The sequence below is a fragment of the Leucoraja erinacea genome, chromosome 1, assembly GCF_028641065.1.
Source record: "Leucoraja erinacea ecotype New England chromosome 1, Leri_hhj_1, whole genome shotgun sequence".
NCBI lineage: Eukaryota > Metazoa > Chordata > Chondrichthyes > Rajiformes > Rajidae > Leucoraja > Leucoraja erinaceus.
The window spans coordinates 149,455,978-149,475,195 of NC_073377.1; the positions used below are offsets into that span (position 1 = coordinate 149,455,978).

General features: G+C 39.8%; 1 protein-coding gene across 2 annotated transcripts in view; it reads left to right on the forward strand.

Annotated features, from left to right (window-relative positions):
* Positions 1-19,218, forward strand: part of ap1ar (adaptor related protein complex 1 associated regulatory protein) — a 75,160-nt gene that overhangs the window by 39,151 nt on the left and 16,791 nt on the right. Inside the window, exons 2-6 of one of the 2 annotated variants that reach the window (XM_055645580.1) lie at positions 732-780; positions 2,368-2,394; positions 9,615-9,640; positions 10,099-10,195; positions 14,737-14,835. In XM_055645580.1, coding sequence (XP_055501555.1) covers positions 732-780; positions 2,368-2,394; positions 9,615-9,640; positions 10,099-10,195; positions 14,737-14,835 — 298 coding nt within the window. The remainder of the gene's footprint in view (positions 1-731; positions 781-2,367; positions 2,395-9,614; positions 9,641-10,098; positions 10,196-14,736; positions 14,836-19,218) is intronic. The other variant, XM_055645591.1, reaches the window with a different exon arrangement.

Sequence of the window (19,218 nt, forward strand, 5' to 3'; positions counted from 1 at the left end):
GAGGAATAGTTTGTGACAAGATAGTGTTATCTCTGACGATACCCGAAGATGATGACTTCAACCTTTGAATGTTTATCTGAAGGAAATTGCTTGTCCAGCATTTTAGTTTGGTTTATTGTCACATGTAGTGAAGTACATTAAAAAGCTGTTCACAAGTTATAGGAGTAGAATTAGGCCATTCGGCCCATCAAGTTCACTCCGCCATTCAATTATGGCTGATCTCTGCCTCCTAATCCCATTTTCCTACCTTCTCCCCATAACCCTTGACACCCGTTCTAATCAAGTACTTGTCTATCTCTGCCTTAAAAATACCCACTGAGGTGTAAAAACAAGCTTTGATGTTGACAGTTTCCTTTCTATTGACTGTGATGGTAGCTATGCAAGAAAATTTGTGGTAAAAGACGTAAACAGTGTTAAAACATATTTATTTCAGAAGTATGATTATTGATAATACTACCCAGTTTTTTTGTGTAACATCCCTTTTTAATTTACTGGTAAGTATGTAATGACATTTTTGACAACTGGAATTACATTTCTTGTGATTTATTTGCTAAATTGGATACATCGTTCAGAATATAGTTGATTATACTGCTGAATTTCTAACCTATTGTAAATGATGTCATCTTGAAAGCTTACAGTAAGAACTGCCATTTTATATTAACTATCTGTCATTCTGTTTTTTTAGATATTAAAAGTTATTGAAAAATGTAAACAATTTTGTTTTCCCCTAGATCAAAGTATTTTAGAACAACTTCTGGTGGAGAGCACTTTACTATAGAGGTATGTGAAATTGTATCTCATTCACCTTTCTTGACAAGCATGCAGTAGCAGATGACTTAAATACTATTTAAAATTATTTGTCTTTATGTTACTATTAACATTACTGTGGGAGTGAATGATATTTGGAAAGACAAGAAATCCATATCTGAATTATAAGTAACTGCAAAACCTTCTGTTTTTCTCTGCTACATAACTAAAATTGGTACAATGCCATGGATGAATGGTTTTGGAATCTATCCAGTATATGGTCAAATCTTTGCCGAGTTTCCCACCCCATCTCGATGAAAACAAATTATTTTTGTTAAAGCAAATGGTACTGAATTATCCCTGGAGAATTGTGATAAGTGCATGATTTTGATTTTAGTCTAGAATGTTTACTGGCCCATTTAGAATCATACTTGCTGGAAACAGGCCCTTCAGCCCAACTCATCCATGCTGACCAGGACGCCTCATCCAAGCTATCCCCATTTACCCATGTCTGGCCTACATTCATCTAAATCTTTGCTATCCATGTACCTGTCATAATGCCTAAATGATGAGTCAAGAGTATTTTATTGGTATATGTATGGAAACGGAACAATTAAATTCTTACTTGTAGCAGCACAACAGGTTTGTAAACACATTACTCGATCAATAATATAATAAACATTTAAAAAGTTCGATAAATAAAAAAACCCAATATAGTACAAAAAATAAAACAAAGCCCAAAGTTCCTGGTGCAACCAAGACAGTTCAAAGGTTAGTTGGAGTTCGTAGTGTTGAATAGCCTGGCGATTATTGGGAATAAGCTATTCCAGAACCTGGACGTTAGTTTTCAGACTCCTATGCTGTATATCTAATCCCTTCGATGGTGGGGAGATCAGTACCCATGATGGATTGGACAGTGTTCATTGTCTTTTATAATCTCCTGCGTTCTTGGGTGTTCAAGTTACCGGGCCGTGATGCAACCAGTCAATATGCTCTCTACCCTACATCTCGGAAGTTAACTATAATATTCGCCGACGTACTGAATCTCCTCAATCTTCTAAGGAAGTAGAGGCGTTGATTGGCTTTCTGTATGATTGCATCAAAGTGTTGGGTCCAGGACAGATCTTCAGAGACATGCACGTAATTGGCGAATCAATGGCTGTTCCCATTCCTGCTTTGTCGAAAGTGGTAGTCTTGGAATTGCTGTCAAGCCTGAAATAATAGGTTTCTTCACTAGAGGTCACAGTTGAGAAATACTTGTATTGAATTGGATGCAACAGATTAGCAGCCCAATGATAGGCAACCCCATTTTGTTAAGGGTGTGGTTATGGGACAATATGTAGTGACATACTGGTAATATCTGTATTGAATATTTCTATTTTGTGAAAAATTAATTATCGCTATGAGTGTTGAGCCTCCAATTCTGTCAGGAACGTCAGCTGCAAAAACAATATCTCTGCACATTTCACAAAAACTGGGAGTGCTTTTTCGTGGACAGAGATTCTAAGTTTTTTTTTTTGTTGCACCTTTTTTTCTATTGGGTTGTGTATATCAGTAAATGCATCGTCTAATGTTACATGACATTATGTAAAAATTAACAGCCACTTTGTTTTCTTGCAGTTTGAGAATTTGGTGGAGAGTGATGAGGTATGTTTACATCATCTCTCTTGAGGAATCTGCCAGAGTGCATGTATGGCCATCAGTAAATAAGTATCACCATCGGGTTCTTAATAGACTGGAGATTGGCATTGGTTATCTAATGCTAGAATTGAAGCCAGACAAAACCATCTCAACCTGTGAAATGCCAAAAGAGATTCTGTTGTCTTTGTGGCCAATTTTGATATTTGGGAGGTATAGAAAGAAGGAACTACAAATGCTGGTTTACAGGAAAAGACACAAAGTGTTGGATAATCTATGACAGCAGGGGCAAAACCATGTTTACTAAAGAACGAGGATCTCTCGGAAGTCCCTGAATGGAGTCTCATCTTTCTTCCAGCACATTGTCTTTTTTCAGTATTTGTATGGAGATGATTCATATTTCCAAACATTAATTTCAGTTGTCTTTTAAGTACAAATGGGAAGATTGTTTAGATTTTATTTTTTAATCTAAATATGCAATTTGTATTTTGAAGTATTTTACTCATTCTGAACAGTATATATTAGCATCTGGATTACAAGATAGCTTATGTCCTTCACTGCCATATTTATAATTAGATTTATATGTATGATTAATAAGGTCTCTGATAATTGGTAACTCTATTTTTGTATCATGAATATCAAAATAACAACTGATTAGCAGAGTAATAAAATGTATTGTATAGGTTAGTAATTTTGGTTTCCTCTGGTGGTCATTGGTGACCAAAAAGTGGGATCTTTATAATAGTCGGCAGCACTGTTGAATTCTTCAAATGTATATTTTTAATAGCACATAGATATTCCAAGTGTGACATTTTTTACAATATAAAGTGTAAAAAATATATATTCAAAAAATGTTCCTGCATAAATGTGATAGATAGTTATTAGAGGATAGACACAAAATGCTGGAGTGACTCAGCGGGACAGGCATCATCTCTGGAGCGAAGGAATGCTTCTCTCCAGAGATGCTGCCTGTCCTGCTGATTCGCTCCAGCATTTTGTCTATCTTTGACTTAAACCAGTATCCATAGTTCCTTCCTACACATAGGTGGTTATTGTGTAGGTTTAGCCAGTCTAAATTTAGGCTACTAAATAATAAACATTGTTATCATAAGTTTATATAAAATACTAGACTAAGTGGGACACGTTGGGTCCCAGCTTCACACGGGAGGGCTGGTCCAGCAATGCAATACTCCACATCTGCACCAATTCCAATATTGCTGGCCAGGGGGGGAGGGGTGGGGGGGGCTTTCTGGAGCGCTAGTATGTGTGTTGTGGACTGAGGGCTAGTATGGACATTGTGGGCTGAATGGATTCTTGGGCTGGCAGCTCAGTCACTCAAGCCGGGCACCTCAATCACTCTGGCTGGGCAGCTCAGTCACTCAGTCTGTTGTGCGCTGAAGGGACTGGTTTCCAGAGGGCTAGTATGGACATTGTGGACTGAATGGATTTTTGGACTTGCAGTTCAGTGAGTCATGGCAGGTGGGCTGGCAGTTCACTAAGTCATGGGTGGTGGGCTGGCACTTTAGTCACTTACAGCTGGTGTGCTGGCATTTCACTTACTCATGGCTGGTGAGCTGGCAGCCCAGTCTCTCATGGCTGGTGATGGCAGTTCGCTCAGTCATCCGTCCTCCCTTCACCCCCCCACTCTGCTCCATGCCATTCCCCTCCCCCACACGCATTCAGTCCATCTCCCCCCCATGCACTCTTAGTGGCTCTTTCCGACAGCGCAACCCTTCCTGCCTATTAGGTTACTATTGTGATGAAGAGCACGCAGGCATGGCAAGTGGAAAAAGGATTCATTAAAGTTTAAAATGTGAATTACTTAAAATATAACAACAATTTAAATGTTAAAGATGAGTGTTATTAAGTTTTTTTTTGTTGTGTATCTTGCTGTGTTCTGCTGCTCACTGCCTCTTGATAACACTTTGCTTTTGATATTTAAAAAAAAAAGACAATTTTAATATAGAGAGATTTGTTAAATTTTAACAAAGAAAATCTGAGTAATTACCTCAAAAGTCATAACGGAGTGCAGGCAGCAAGTCCAACCTCACAGCACACCAAGCAGAGTGTAGGCAGCAAGTCCAACCTCACAGCACTCCAAGCCATTTCACAGCATTTCAAGCAGAACACGAACACACACACAAACACACACACAGACACTCACACTTACACACACATACACACACACACAGACATACATACACACTCACGCATACGCACGCAGACAGACGACGTGCACACACACATTTTAGAAGCAATAGAGACCCTTTTTGCAAACATTTTAGATCCAATACACTTTCTGCAACCATTTTAGAACCAATAGAGACACTTTCTGCAACCATTTTAGAACCAATAGCAACCATTTTTAGCACTTTTTGCAAGCATTTAGAACCAATAGACACTTTTTGCAAGCATTTAGAACCAATAGACACTTTTTGCAAGCATTTTAGAACCAATAGAGACACTTTTTGCAAGCATTTTTGTTGGCAGAGGTGCATTGTGCAGCGATTCTTGCAGCCTACCCAGTGCTAGACCGAAGATAATTCAGAGCAGTAAAAAACACAGTGGGGCATCCATCTTGTTCAAACTGGAAGAGAAACTTTATTTACACACATGCTCACACATCAATTGCAGTACCTCTCATTGGCTGTCAATAACAGCACTTCTCTTTGGCTGTTATCATTGTCAGTTACTATTGGCTGCTATCATTGTCATTCATTCACCACCTGCACCAAGTTTGTCTGAGTAACAATACAACATTAAGATTAACTTCTTTACAATTGAGAGCATATTTTTCATATATGTCAACACCCCCACTTGCTCTCGCATTGTTATCTTAACTCAAAATAAAACATCCTAAGGTTTTCTACCTTACATCATGTAGACTTTTACATACATGGTTACTCTCCAAACATAAACTTTGCAAACTCCATCAACTTAAATTTTGTTGCAGGTTTTGTCATCACATCTGCTACCATCTGGTCTGTTGGGCAATACTCCAAACTTATTTTGCCATGATTCACAGTGGACCTCACGAAGTGATATTTTATGTCCACATGCTTACACCTCTGTCTACTTGCAGGATTCTTTGCTAACGCAATTGTACCCTGGTTATCCTCATAAACCTTGGGTGTTGGGTACTGATGTCCATCAATACCTTCTAGTAATTGTACTAGGTACATACACTCTTGTAGTGTTGCGGCTAACGCCATATACTCAGCCTCACAAGTTGACAGTGCAACGGTGGGCTGCTTTTTGGTTTTCCATGAAATCAAAGGACCATTTTTGTTTAGGCTTACACAATAACCGGTTGTACTCCGTCTGTCGGTTACATCAGCTGCCCAATCTGCATCACTGTACGCTTGTAACGCCAGTTTCTCGTCGTCACATTTCCTGTAACACAACTCTTTCTCAATTGTGCCTCTGAGATATCTCAGTACATGTTTTACAGTAGCCCATTGCTCTTCCGTCGGCTCACTAAAGTACTGTGACAGTTTACTTACTACAAAACTGAGATCGGGTCTCGTGCAAGTAGTCAGATAAATTAGGCTACCTACTACCTCTCTGTATTTTCTGACATCAGTCATCATTTCTGCATCATCAGTGTAGTTCAATTTTTGTTCACAAGGTGTTGCCCTCGGTTTACAATCTTGCATATCAAACCTTCTGGTCAAAATCAATGCCAAGAAAATGTTTCAGTTTGCCCATGTCTTTCATCTTGAATTTGGCTGTGAGCATCTCCTTCACAGCTTTCAGTGAATTTTCATCACTGGCAGCAATAATTAAGTCATCGACCCATATTATCATGATCACTTTCTAATTTTCTGTTTCCCTTGTGTAAACACAATGATCAGCTGGGTTTTGCACAAAGTCGTTTTCAGTCAGATACTCGTGTAACATTTTGTTCCAATTTCTACCCGACTGTTTTAACCCATAAAGTGACTTTTTTTAGCTTGTACACCAACTTTTCATTTGCGCTGGATTTTACATCATAACCTTCTGCCTGTTGCATATACCCATCTACCCCCCCACTGCTTTCTTACCCTCAGGCAAGTTGGTCAGGGTAAATGTGTAATTTTCTCTCAGCGACTGCATTTCCTCATGCATTGCGTTAACCCATTCCTTTGAGTTAGTTGAGGTTACAGCTTCCCTGAATGTTAGGGGGATGTTACACATCAATCTGTAGCAATAATCTATGTTAATCATTACATGATCATCATTCGCCTTGCCAGTTACATATTCACTTAAGTAACCTGGTTTCTTCCTCAATCTAGAAGGGTAACGTGCAGGCTCATGCTTGTTTTCACCTATCTGTGCTTGGCTATTCACCTCAGGCCTAGTTACTTGATCTTGGCCCTGAGTATGTCCTGGACTCTCGTCAGTATTTTTTCTCATCCTACTGGCCCTATTCTGCACCTCAAAGTTATTGTCACCGGGGGTCATGTCAGTCTGTGTCTGCCTCTCTACAATTGTTTTGGTCACAAACTTCACCAGTCTGTGCTTCTTTACATTCCCATTGTCAGGATAGTAAACCATGTAAGCTGGGCTATTCTTGTCGTACCCGACAAAGATTCCCTTCTCACACTTTGAGATCAGTTTTCTCTTGTCCTGTTCATAGGCATAACACTCAGACCCAAACTTTTGCATCCTAGACAGGTTGGCCCGTTTTCTTGTCAGCATCAAGTAAGGAGTCTGCTTTGTGCGCTTATTAAAGCATCTGTTCCTCACTACAGCTGCTGTCTGCACTGCATAGGTCCAAAACTGTTTAGGTAACTCACTCTCTATTAGCATACACCTGGCCATGTCAAACAGGGTGCGCCAATTTCGCTCAGCAGTACCATTCTGGTGTGGTGAGTATGGCGCTGATGTCTCATGTCTAATGCAATTTCTGCTGAGTAGTGCCTGGTAATTCTTTCCCATGAATTCAGTACCATTGTCAGACCTCATACATTTAATCTTCCCGTATGGGGCTGTGTCAGCAAGAGACCTCTCAGTGGCTTGCACTGTGTCACTCTTATTCTTTAGAAAGTACACAAACACTGCACTGGAATAATCATCAGTGAATGATAGCGCAATCCTGTACCCCTCTCTGGACTCTGGGTCTATCGGTCCCGCTAAATCTGTGTGTACCAACTTCAAAACTGCTTTGGCTCTTACATCAGGGTCTCTGTTCCTAGTTTGGATAAACTTTCCCCGAGTACACACTTCACAGTGTAGAGCAGGTTTGTCTGTTTTGCCCTTAATTGCCATACCTTCAACAACATTCTGTAATTTTTGAATATCTTCATAATTACAGTGCCATAGAGACACTTTTTGCAAGCATTTTAGAACCAATAGACACTTTTTGTAAGCATTTTAGAACCAATAGACACTTTCTGCAACCATTTTAGAACCAAAAAAATACACTTTCTGCATGCATTGTAGAACCAAAAAAAAAAGATTTGCAATAATTTTAGAACCAATAGAGACGCTTTTTGCAAGCATTTTAGAACCAATAGACACTTTTTGCGAGCAATTTAGAACCAATAGACACATTCTGCATGCATTGTAGAACCAAAAAAGACACTTTCTGCACGCATTGTAGAACCAATAGAGACACTTTTTGCAAGCATAAGAACCAATAGAGACACGTTATGCAAGCTTTAGAACAAATAGACATTTATTTTGCAAGCTTTAGAACCAATAGACACTATTTTGCAAGCTTTAGAACCAATAGACACTTTTTGCAAGCATTTTAGAACCAATAGAGACACTTTTTGCAAGCATAAGAACCAATAGAGACACGTTATGCAAGCTTTAGAACAAATAGACATTTATTTTGCAAGCTTTAGAACCAATAGACACTATTTGCGAGCATTTTAGAACCAAAAGAGACACTTTTTGCAAGCATAAGAACCAATAGAGACACTTTTTAGAGACACTTTTTGCAAGCATTAGAACCAATAGAGACATTTTTTGCAAGCTTTAGAACCAATAGACATTTTTTGCAAGCTTTAGAACCAATAGACACTATTTGCAAGCATTTTAGAACCAAAAGAGACACTTTTTGCAAGCATTTTAGAACCAATAGAGGCACTTTTTGCAAGCATTTTAGAACCAAAACATACACTTTCTGCAAGCATTGGGAACCAATAGACTTTTTGCAAACATTTTAGAAGCAATAGACACTTTTTGCAAGCATTTTAGAACCAATAGAGCCACTTTTTGCAAGAATTTTAGAACCAAAAAACACACTTTCTCCAAGCATTGTAGAACCAATAGACACTTTTTGCAAGCATTTTAGAACCAATAGACACATTTTACAAGCATTTTAGAAGAACCACTTTTTGCAAGCATTTTAGAACCAATAGACACTTTTTGCAAGCATTTTAGAACCAATAGACACTTTTTGCAAGCATTTTAGACCAATAGACACTTTTTGCAAGCATTTTAGACCAATAGACACTTTTTGCAAGCATTTTAGAACCAATAGACACTCTTTGCAAGCATTTTAGAACCAATAGACACTCTTTGCAAGCACTTTAGAACCAATAGAGACATTCTTTGCAAGCATTTTAGAACCTATAGAGACACTTTTTGCAAGCATTTTAGAACCAACAGACACCTTTTGCAAGCATTTTAGAAGCAATAGAGACACTTTTTGCTAGCATTTTAGAACCAAAAAAGACACTTTCTGCAAGTATTTTAGAACCAATAGACACTTTTTGCATGCATTTTAGAACCACATTAAGGGCACTCACATTTGAGTAGACATGTGTTCAGTGTTATTCACAGCTCGGAGAAACGTGACCCTCTGGCTTCCTCCATCTTGAAGAGTGAGTGAGGCACACCACTTCTGGGTTTTATAGTCCCTCCCCCTCCCACCAGCAGGGGCAGCAGAGAGAATGGCAAGCCTTTTAAAAACATTAATATCTTTCTGATTTTTCATCGATGGGAAAAATCCTCCGGTCCCGTAAGGCGGAGGGGGGCTCTGAGTGAGGGGGCCAAAATTGACGGCCGTAGGTGGCGGCGTTCTCTCGGAAATCACGCCACAGTGTGCCAAAAGCGGTCAAGATCAGAGTTTTAGTAATATAGATGTATAAATAAATATGTTTTCTTACATTTCTAGTTTTAACCAGAAAGCTGCCACTGAAATGGAATAAAATCATAGTGTTAATGCCACAGGCTTAATGGTTAATAAGTTTAATTTAAAAAAACTAATATTGTTTTCTTTAATGCTATTTTTATAGACTGAAAGTCCAGGGTCCAACCAGAGGTAAGTAGTTCACCGTGTTAATTTTGGTGCAATTAGTAGGTTCTGTGTGTCACGCCAGTATTCAGTCAAATAATCCGCAATGTAAATCTGTGTGGGGAACAGTTAAAATAAATATGGTGTTTTTTGCCCTGAATTATGTGATAAGACTTGGCAGCAGCTGTCTGCAAAGATCGTGCTTACTGTGACATTTTCAATCTAGCTACTGGGGAGGTGTGTTGTCTTTCGAAGAATAATTTCTGTGATGGATACAGTAAACCAGTATAAAACCTGTCGTGGAGGAACAAGTAAAAGATGATGGGTTAGTGAGGGTTGTCGAGTTTATGGTGAAGGTCTTCACGTCCCACAAAAAAAAAGCATTGTCACAAGCACTCTCTCTTATTATGTTGTGTTTGTCCTAATAACTATAATGTTTCTGATACCTGTCAGTTGCCACAGTCTTTGCGGTTCCAATTTTGCAGACCAATCAATGAAGATGAAGTTCAAATCCTTCACAGTAGACAGTATGAAACACTTACTCAGAAGCAAGTGGCAGTGGATACACAGCTCCAGACTGAGGTACTATACGGATAATTCAGTTTGCTCATTGAAAATTAAATGTTAAAATAACGAGTGTATATAAATTTGCTCGAAATCAAAATCTATACTGATAATTTGTATTGGATCTTATGGTGAGCTGTTCTACTCTTTAATGGAATCTGCATATCTAGTCCATAAAGTGGTATTATGAAGCATATTGTAACATTTTACAATATTCCCATTTTCTGTTTGGTACTGTTCACCTTGCTTGAAACCAAGGAGCATTGGATTTATTTTGCATAACCCCAGAGAATACACGAAGCATATTAGCTGTCCTACTTTAATTCTGCATAAATTGTCAGCTGAATGGGCTGCCCAATTTTACGCCCTTTTCAGCACCAACCCATTCCAAATCTAAAGTTTGCAGAGGAATGTCCACTGCGGGTGAGTTCTGTTTTTAGTGGTGTCACATTTCAGATTTTATTTGTTTAAGAAGGAACTGCAGATGCTGGAAAATCGAAGGTAGACAAAAATACTGGAGAAACTCAGTGGGTGAGGCAGCATCTATGGAGCGAAGGAAATAGGCAACGTTTCGGGTCGAGACCCTTCTTAGACCCGAAGCGTTGCCTATTTCCTTCGCTCCACAGATGCTGCCTCACCTGCTGAGTTTCTCCAGCATTTATGTCTACCTCAGATTTTGTTTGTTTGATGGTTGAGATTTGAAGTACCATTTATTGCTTGCTGGTAATTTTTGTGTATATAATGAATTCTAGAGTATAAGAAAGTAATAATTCAATGGCTAATGAGTATTAAATTGCATAAACTTTCACTGTGTCTTAAAACAAAACGAGAATGATTTGCACTTGCACATGAACCCATATTAGTAATTTCTACAGTGGTAATTTTGGTTGGAAATGGTTTCATGGATCCATTTTGCGTAATGTGTAAAAGCTTAGGGTAATTGAATTTCTTTGGCTGAGGATGCATTTGTGATCTGGAAGGATCGAAGTTGAAGCATTCTGCATGAAATTTTCAGATTCTATTTAGCGATTGATTTTTCTTAAATGGGTATTTAAAATACATTAGAAATTTATAGAAAATTAGATTCCAGTGAACCATATTCCATATGGAAATTAATAATCCTCTGGGAATATTATGTTCTTTGCATTCTCTCAAACTTTGGATGCGGTGTTCCATCTTGTGTTCCAGCTGACTCAACCAAAGTCATGAGCAGGTTGGAATATAGAGCAAAGCAACCTTGGGATCACAGATGAACAGCAGAGTTAATATATTCCCTGCCACAATAGCTTTGTCTAATGATTTCATTCTCCTGAATCAATAACTTTTTATAACTAATGTATTGATGCAAGTGGCAAATCAGCAAATTAGGTGACCCTGTAGGTTCCAGACTTTAACCTTTTCACCTATTTGAATATAAATTTAGGCTAGCGTAGTTGTTAAAATTATAGTTTCTCCTATTGAACCACTAAGAAATGTAGGAAAGTATTCCCAAAGTACTCGGACCGTCTGTCTAAAATGCATCCGCTGGAGGCTTGCATAAACTCTACCACAATTCCACTGTGATGCACTTGAGCTTGAGGTTAGTGGGAATGAGTCCATGTTAGATAGTCCTGTGACATAACCCATTTTCATCCTAAGTCTTTACGACTGTTAATATTTTTCAGAGTAGAACAATCTCAATTAAATATCCATTGAACCAATTGAGATTAAGCCATTTTACTGGCAAGTGCACTATTCATTTACTTTGTCCTTAAATAATAGGGTAGGAAAGAAATACTATTTTGCATCACTGTCATTTCTCATCATTTTGGGTCGATAACTTGCATGCACATAAATATCTGAGTTGTTGTCATGGAGGTTGAAGTGAAGTCCAATTATAATACTATGCAGCACAATATTTGAATTCAAGCCGAGAAGTGCCTGGACTAAATACATGTACAGAATCAAAAATGAAAAATCATCTAATATTGTATTAGCCTTTGTGGTATAAATATTTCAAACTGTTCTCATTATTTCAGATTCTGATATCTGTACTGTGAGTGCAGAGTGCTAGCACTTCCTTGTGTGTGTTATTTGTTAAATAAAAAGCATGTATATGTATTTTTTAGATATCTGTTAAAATATTAATTTAAAACTCCAAAGATTTTCCAGAATCTTAGACACAAAATGCTGGAAACATAGAAACATACCTCTTCGGGACAGGCAGCATCTCTGGAGAGAAGAGATGGGTGGTGTTTTGGGGTCGAGATCCTTCTTCAGAATCTTGTCATGTGTGCATGCCTTAAAATTATGACAAATCCAACCAATTTTTTTTAAATGAAGAAATGTAAAGAACTCGATAAGATTATCTTTCCTGAATGCCATTTAAATATAAACCACGTCACTTTTGGTGACTCCTCCAAATGATGTTTATAAATTAATTTGCAAGCACAGATCAGAGTCCAACAGTGTTTTCTGGACTATCCCAGGCACATTTTTTGGACTATCCAAGTTCATCAACGTAAGGAACGTGATGCTTCTCTGTTTTACCTCATTCCCCTACATTACATATGCCAACTATAGAAATGTATGACAAAGGCTACTTTGGGAACATGGTCTTCCTGTTGATCAAGTAGCAAGATGCTCCCAGGAGCATATTTTGAAATTCGTAGAATGAAGTTCAAATGATGGTGCATATCGTTTAGAATTCTGCTGGATGTTATTTTGTTTTGCATTTAAATACTATTTTATAGATAATGACATTTCTAATATCAGCAGTTGTTCTGTTGGGATAATGATGCTAAAAGGGAATGTAGGCAGGTCGGGGTTGGACAGGCTAGATGCAGGAAGATTGTTCCCGATGTTGGGGAAGTCCAGAACAAGGGGTCACAGTTTAAGGATTAGGGGGAAATCTTTTAGGACCGAGGTGAGGAAAACATTTTTCACACAGAGAGTGGTGAATCCCTGGAATTCTCTGCCACAGAAGGTAGTTGAGGCCAGTTCATTGTCTATATTTAAGAGGGAGTTAGATGTGGCTAAAGGGATCAGGAGGTATGGAGAGAAGGCAGGTACAGGATACCGAGTTGGATGATCAGCCATGATTATATTGAATGGCGGTGTTGGCTCGAAGGGCCGAATGGCCTACTCCTGCACCTATTTTCTATGTTTCTATGGTTTAATTAAGTGTGTTAACCACTGCCATCATGTTGGAATTTAAAGTGTTTGTCATTTTACCACCATTCTCTTTCCTTAAAGGGTAATGACTATTCACTATTTTTTAAGCAGTGAATTCAAAGGACAAATACGCTTACTTGCTGCTGAGAAGAGAGGAAAAAAAAGACTCGAGTTGTACACTGGATACGGAATAAATTTCAAATTAAATAGATAATAGTATGTTGGGAAGTAGTTTTCCCAATTTCAAATTGTGTAACATTTTGGCCTAACCATGGAAAGGATGCGACTTTGAAAGGGTGCAGCATTAATTTAAAAATGATGCTATAACTCAATTAGTTTTGTCAGAATGGTTGCAAAAATTTACTTTTGTCTGCTTGCAGAAAAGACTCGAGTGATAAAAAATATTTTTGAATCAGATATGATTAATATTAAATTGAACACGTGTTTTAAAATTAAGTCATCTGACAAAAAAATAGTTAGGAGGCTAGAATTTGGATGTTTAAGGAGAACAATTGCACGAAAATGTGAATAGATACTTGAAATAAATTGCAAAGATGTTCCATTGAATCAAATGTGAGGAATAGCACATATTTGCATAGAAATTCAAACACACGGCCTTTTTAATTCCAACATTCCAGCATTGAAGCTGGACATTTCAGGAATTAAGCATGATTACAATTTTGGTATTTGCAATGCACCAGGAATGATCACTTCAACCCAATTTCCATCACCACCCCCGGCAGATTTATTTTAAGAGCACTTCAGGGGAAACTAAACCACGTTGTGATGAGTGGTGATCTCTGGTCATTCACGTTACAACAAGTCCTGTACAAGAACTGGACTGTATAAGGTAAATCCGACTGGGTATCTTCTATCACTTGGCTGTGCACAAGTTACCACCCATCCTTTCCCTTTCTATCCACCCCCGCTCCCCGAACCGCCTCTGGCCGAGATCCACCATTGGCTGCCAAACCCAATCGCTCCAGGCTTGTGTGAACAGAGGTTCCCCAACCCTGAAATTCCAACAGCTTTTTTTTCCCCTTATGACGCCAATTACACCTTGCCTCTGACCCGTTCCCAAAGCTGCCAACACCTTGCATCTGGTTTTTGGTTCCCTCTCCTGGATCCCCATGTTCATGTCCAAAATATATGAAGTTGTGCAATATGGATTGAAATTAGCCATATTTCACCATCGTTAGGAGGAGAGGTTACAGTGTTTTATGTATATATTTCATTTAACTTTGCTTTTCCCAATTTGTTATAATATCCTTTTCATTCACTTTAATTTCTGTTTATATATTTTGTGTTGTATTAATATGCTGCTCAATAGTATTTGTAATGTTTTTTTTAATCTTTAGTGAGGTTTATAATTTTTGTTAACCCCTTTTTATTTCATTTACACGCAGTTAGCTGCACAAGAGGAACAGTTAAGGATAGACGAAGAAGCATTTTACGCTGCACAGCGTGAAGCAGCCAGGGCAGCAATGCAGAAAAAGCTTTTGGAGGTGAGGGCATGAAGCCCCTATTTGGTGTCTCAGCTGAAACATTCTTTGCCCACATCTTGTTGGCAGAGCATATTTAAAACATCAGCAATAATGTTTTAAAGTGATTAAAGACCACGTCTTGTTCATATCGCACCCGTATGCTATTGATTCATTTCTAATTATTGTTTACAACTCCAAAGCAACAAACCTGCTTTCATCACAGATGTTACATTGAATTCAACAGATAGGGTAATCAAATACAGTAACAAAACTTGTTTCTACAAAACTGCAACTTGTTGAATGAGACATAGAATAACATTAATTTGGAGCTGTCTGTATGACAATTTGAATGAATGAATATGTTTATTGGCCAAGTATGTTCACATACAAGGAATTTGCCTTGGTGCTCCGCTCACAAGTAACAACACGACATACAGTAACAATTAAGAATGTCACAAAACATTAAACATTAATAATACAACATTCCAGTTTAAGCATGCAAATGGAATATAATACCACAGCAAAATGAGGCTACAAACTTTTGGTTACTAAGCAGAGCTACTACTCATGGAATTATCCTATTCATCGTTTTTTTTTTACCGTTTAACAATTTAACAATGACTTTTCAGGTTTTACTCATCGATGACATAAACATTTCACAGAAGTTGCACTACTACTGTTCAGTATTTGAAGAACACAATTGTGGAATCGTGCTACTGAACAGATGAAAAGATGATGGTATCATTGTGCTGCTGTACATATTCATCACGGGGGTGTCTGCCATCCTCTATACGATTCTCATTTGATAAACTTGACATTAATTGTAACCTACACTGAGCAATTCTCCCAGTGTTATGATCAGTACAGTTTGAAGAATGGAACCGACTTTGTGCTACAACTTGGTTAAATTAAAATGTGATTACATTTCAAGCTGCAGCACAAAGTTGGCTACATCCTTTATTCTGTATTTATACTATTTTATACTATACTGCTACTTTACACTTATTATACTTTATAGCAGGGGTCGGCAACCTTGTTCTGCACAGGGGCCAGAACGCATGTCTGTGAGCGGATGGCGGGCCACATGTACCATGTGTACACATGGATCCCGCCCCGGATGGCAGACATCAAATCAAGTGTTCACATAGATCCCGCACCTTCGAGGACACCACCCGGAGCACTGGCTCCTAGTTACGGGCGCTCACGGACATGGCGTACCTACGGTCCTGAAGGAAGTTGGCTCAAGTACTCGTACTCACTCGTCCCCGGCCTGTTGACAACCCCGATCCCGACAGTGAAGCCCAGACACAGAAGGTGCGTGGCCGTGCAGGCGGCTTTGTGCAGGATGCGGTACAGCCAGAACTCGGCGCTCGGCGGCTCCGCCATTGTAGCCACCAGTGCAGGCCCCTTTGCGTCATTGCGCCTGGGCGCCGCGTCTTCCGTCCCGGGACGTACCGGGGCTGAAGGAATTCTGCGGGCCGGATAATTACGGGGAGGAAAAAAATGCACCTGCGGCCTGATGATTTTGGGTTACGGGCCGCATTCGGCCCAGGGGCCATAGGTTGCCGACCCTGCTTTATAGAGAGATGAGATACTTTTAGTCAGTGAGATGCTTTGTTTTGAATACCTAGGTGTACAAAGAGTCTTCACGTAAAGGACGCCGACAAAATTACAAAGTACCCCCTTTTTTGTTTGCTCCCTCCCCCCCCCCCCCCCCCCCCACACAGACCGGGGCCCACACCTTTTGTTCTCGACGGCCCTCCACTCCGGGTCCCCTTTTGCGACCTCGGGCCTCGAATAGATTATTTCTAAATCTAACTGTCTTCTGATCATAACACCGGAAGAATTGATTTGTTTGAATTACAATAGTGGCAATATTATCAATCAAAAATCGTAGGTAGAGTGCCAGGTGTTCTACGTGACTTAGAATGGCACTCGCATTAAAGAATACTTTATATTTAGAGCAGGGCAAGCTGACAATGCAAATATACCATCATTTATGTGCCACTTCAGCAGTTCAGTTCCACGCTTGTATTGTTCACTAGTGAAATGTCCGTGGAATTTTTACATCATCGTCTGCTATAACTTGATTTATAGTGAAATATGATGCAAAATGTGAGCATTTGTACATCTGCAAACTTTTAAACATTGTGGCCTAGAAATTCAGTCACCTAACTTGTACTTTTCAAATGTATGGATCTGAATTGCAACACAAAATTGTAACATTCCCCACATGATGCAACATTCAATTCTGATTTTGTGGTGAGGTTAGTTTTCTGCAAACATGTGAAATTGATTCACTTGTGTACAGTCGGCATACATTGTGGCTATCTCGCAGGATGCATTCTGTATTTATACTGTTTTATGCGATCCTACTACTTTACACTATTATTATACTTTATACTATCCCTTAAGGGGCAGTCCCACTGTGGCGACCTAATCGGCGAGTTTAGAAAAGTGTCTTCGACCTTCAAACTCGCAGCATGGTTGATACATGGTCCTAGGAGGTCCTATGAGGTCATTGGAACTCTCCTTCATGCTCGAGGGGAGTTCTCGCATGCTCGTGGCCTCAGCTAGGTCACGGATAATTTTTCAGTGTGTTGACAAATTTTCCACGAGTAAAATTTGGTCGGCATGGTTCTTTTTGACTCGTAGTGCAGTGGAGTGGGGTCGCTATGTAGTTACAGGCAGTCGAGGGCAGCCGTAGGCAATCTCCTTCGCTGACCGGGCATTTTGATTGGCTCATTGGCGTTTTCAGGACTAAGGGAAACCTATTGGTAGGTAAAATGCCCGCTAAACTTTATACTTCTTAAAAGTATCTCCTCTCCTCCCCCCCCCCCCCCCCCCCCCCCCCCGCGCTCTCTAAAGGACTTACCATACACTGTGCAGCCGTCTTTTACCTTCATCGCAGGTGTGAATTTCAGACAGCTTTCCCCGGCCCCTGCCTTTGCGGTGTGTGCGTGCGGTTCGGTCGATCCAACTCGCGGTTTCAACGTGGACGGTCAATCCAGCTCGGGGCTTTCCAGGCGAGTGCCCTCTAGCTTGAAGATCGAAGACACTCTTCTTAACTCGCGGATTAGGTCGTGCAGTGTGACAGCCCCTTTATTCTGTATATCTATCTGCCTTCTGATATCTCACAGATATCATAGGATATCTCAACCATCAGAACAACCTGTGTCAGTTAAAGGGCGCATCAGTTAAAGATGAGTTGGTTTGGTTGTCGGACATAATGTTTTGGGGTCAACAGCACTAAGTTTTGACGCTCTGATGCTTCTAGAGATTTCTGAGCCTTTTGGAATTGAAAACATTTTTTAATGTTTACTTTGGATTTGATTCTACTTGATCTCCAGCAAGAACAGGAGCGGAATCTAAGTCGACAGCTTCACTGCGAAGATCGCATAAAGAGGAGCAGATGACCTGGAGGGTGTATGTCCATGAGTCTTTGGAAGCTTTGCACTGGGATCCATCCATCCCTGCAGCAAGACAGCCAAAGGATAACATGTTTAAATGTAATGGGCTGAACCACTCTACCTGAACAACTGCATGTGGAGATGAGAATTATTGCTCTAAGGATGCTGAAGAAGCTTTGCCTTATTTACAGTAATCAGCCTGATATCCATAGGTATCCCGATGACCGGTTCTGAGCATTCATTGCAGTTCACCATTCACCTCGTGCCCACACCATGTACCAAATACATAGGAACAAAGCTTCCTCCTTATGGCAAGGAAAATCTTTGCCTTGAACCATCTAGGAGGATCAGGGCAACTGTCCCTTGGGTATTCCAACACCAGCAAGAGGTCCAAAAGTGTGCGTGCCATCCTTCGCTCTGCATTTTTCCTTTTCATTTTGATCGGTTATTCACCGTGGAATTTCCCCACAACGTTGTTGGAATACTTTTGCCACAAGCGGTCAGAATGATGTCTCTTCACCACCACCTTGGTGCCAAGTAGGGATGCACAATAAATGGTGCATTCAGCAGCAGTCTTGACTTCCCTGTGGATTTGCTTGCTGTTCTAATCACAGTAGAAAACTCCTGTATCTACAATCAAGCTGCTGGATGGTGGCCCACTCATACTGGACCATTCGGGCCAACCCGGAGGAGATGATGATCAAGTGAATAGTATCGAGCTACATGTAAGCTGTTGGTCCAGGCTAATGGAGACCATAGATGGTCACAAAGCTGGAGTAACTTTGTGGGACAGGCAACATCTGGAGAGCAGGAAAGGGTGATGTTTCGGTTCGAGACCCTTCTTCAGACCTTTCTATGAACTCCTGATTTGTGTCCTTCATGTGGTGGAGAGACTTTGCAGTATAATGTGAACCACTCATGCAGAATACTGCTTCTTAACTGCCCTTGTAACTTCAATTGTGGTTGCTTCATTTTGAGTTGCTGGACGCAGATA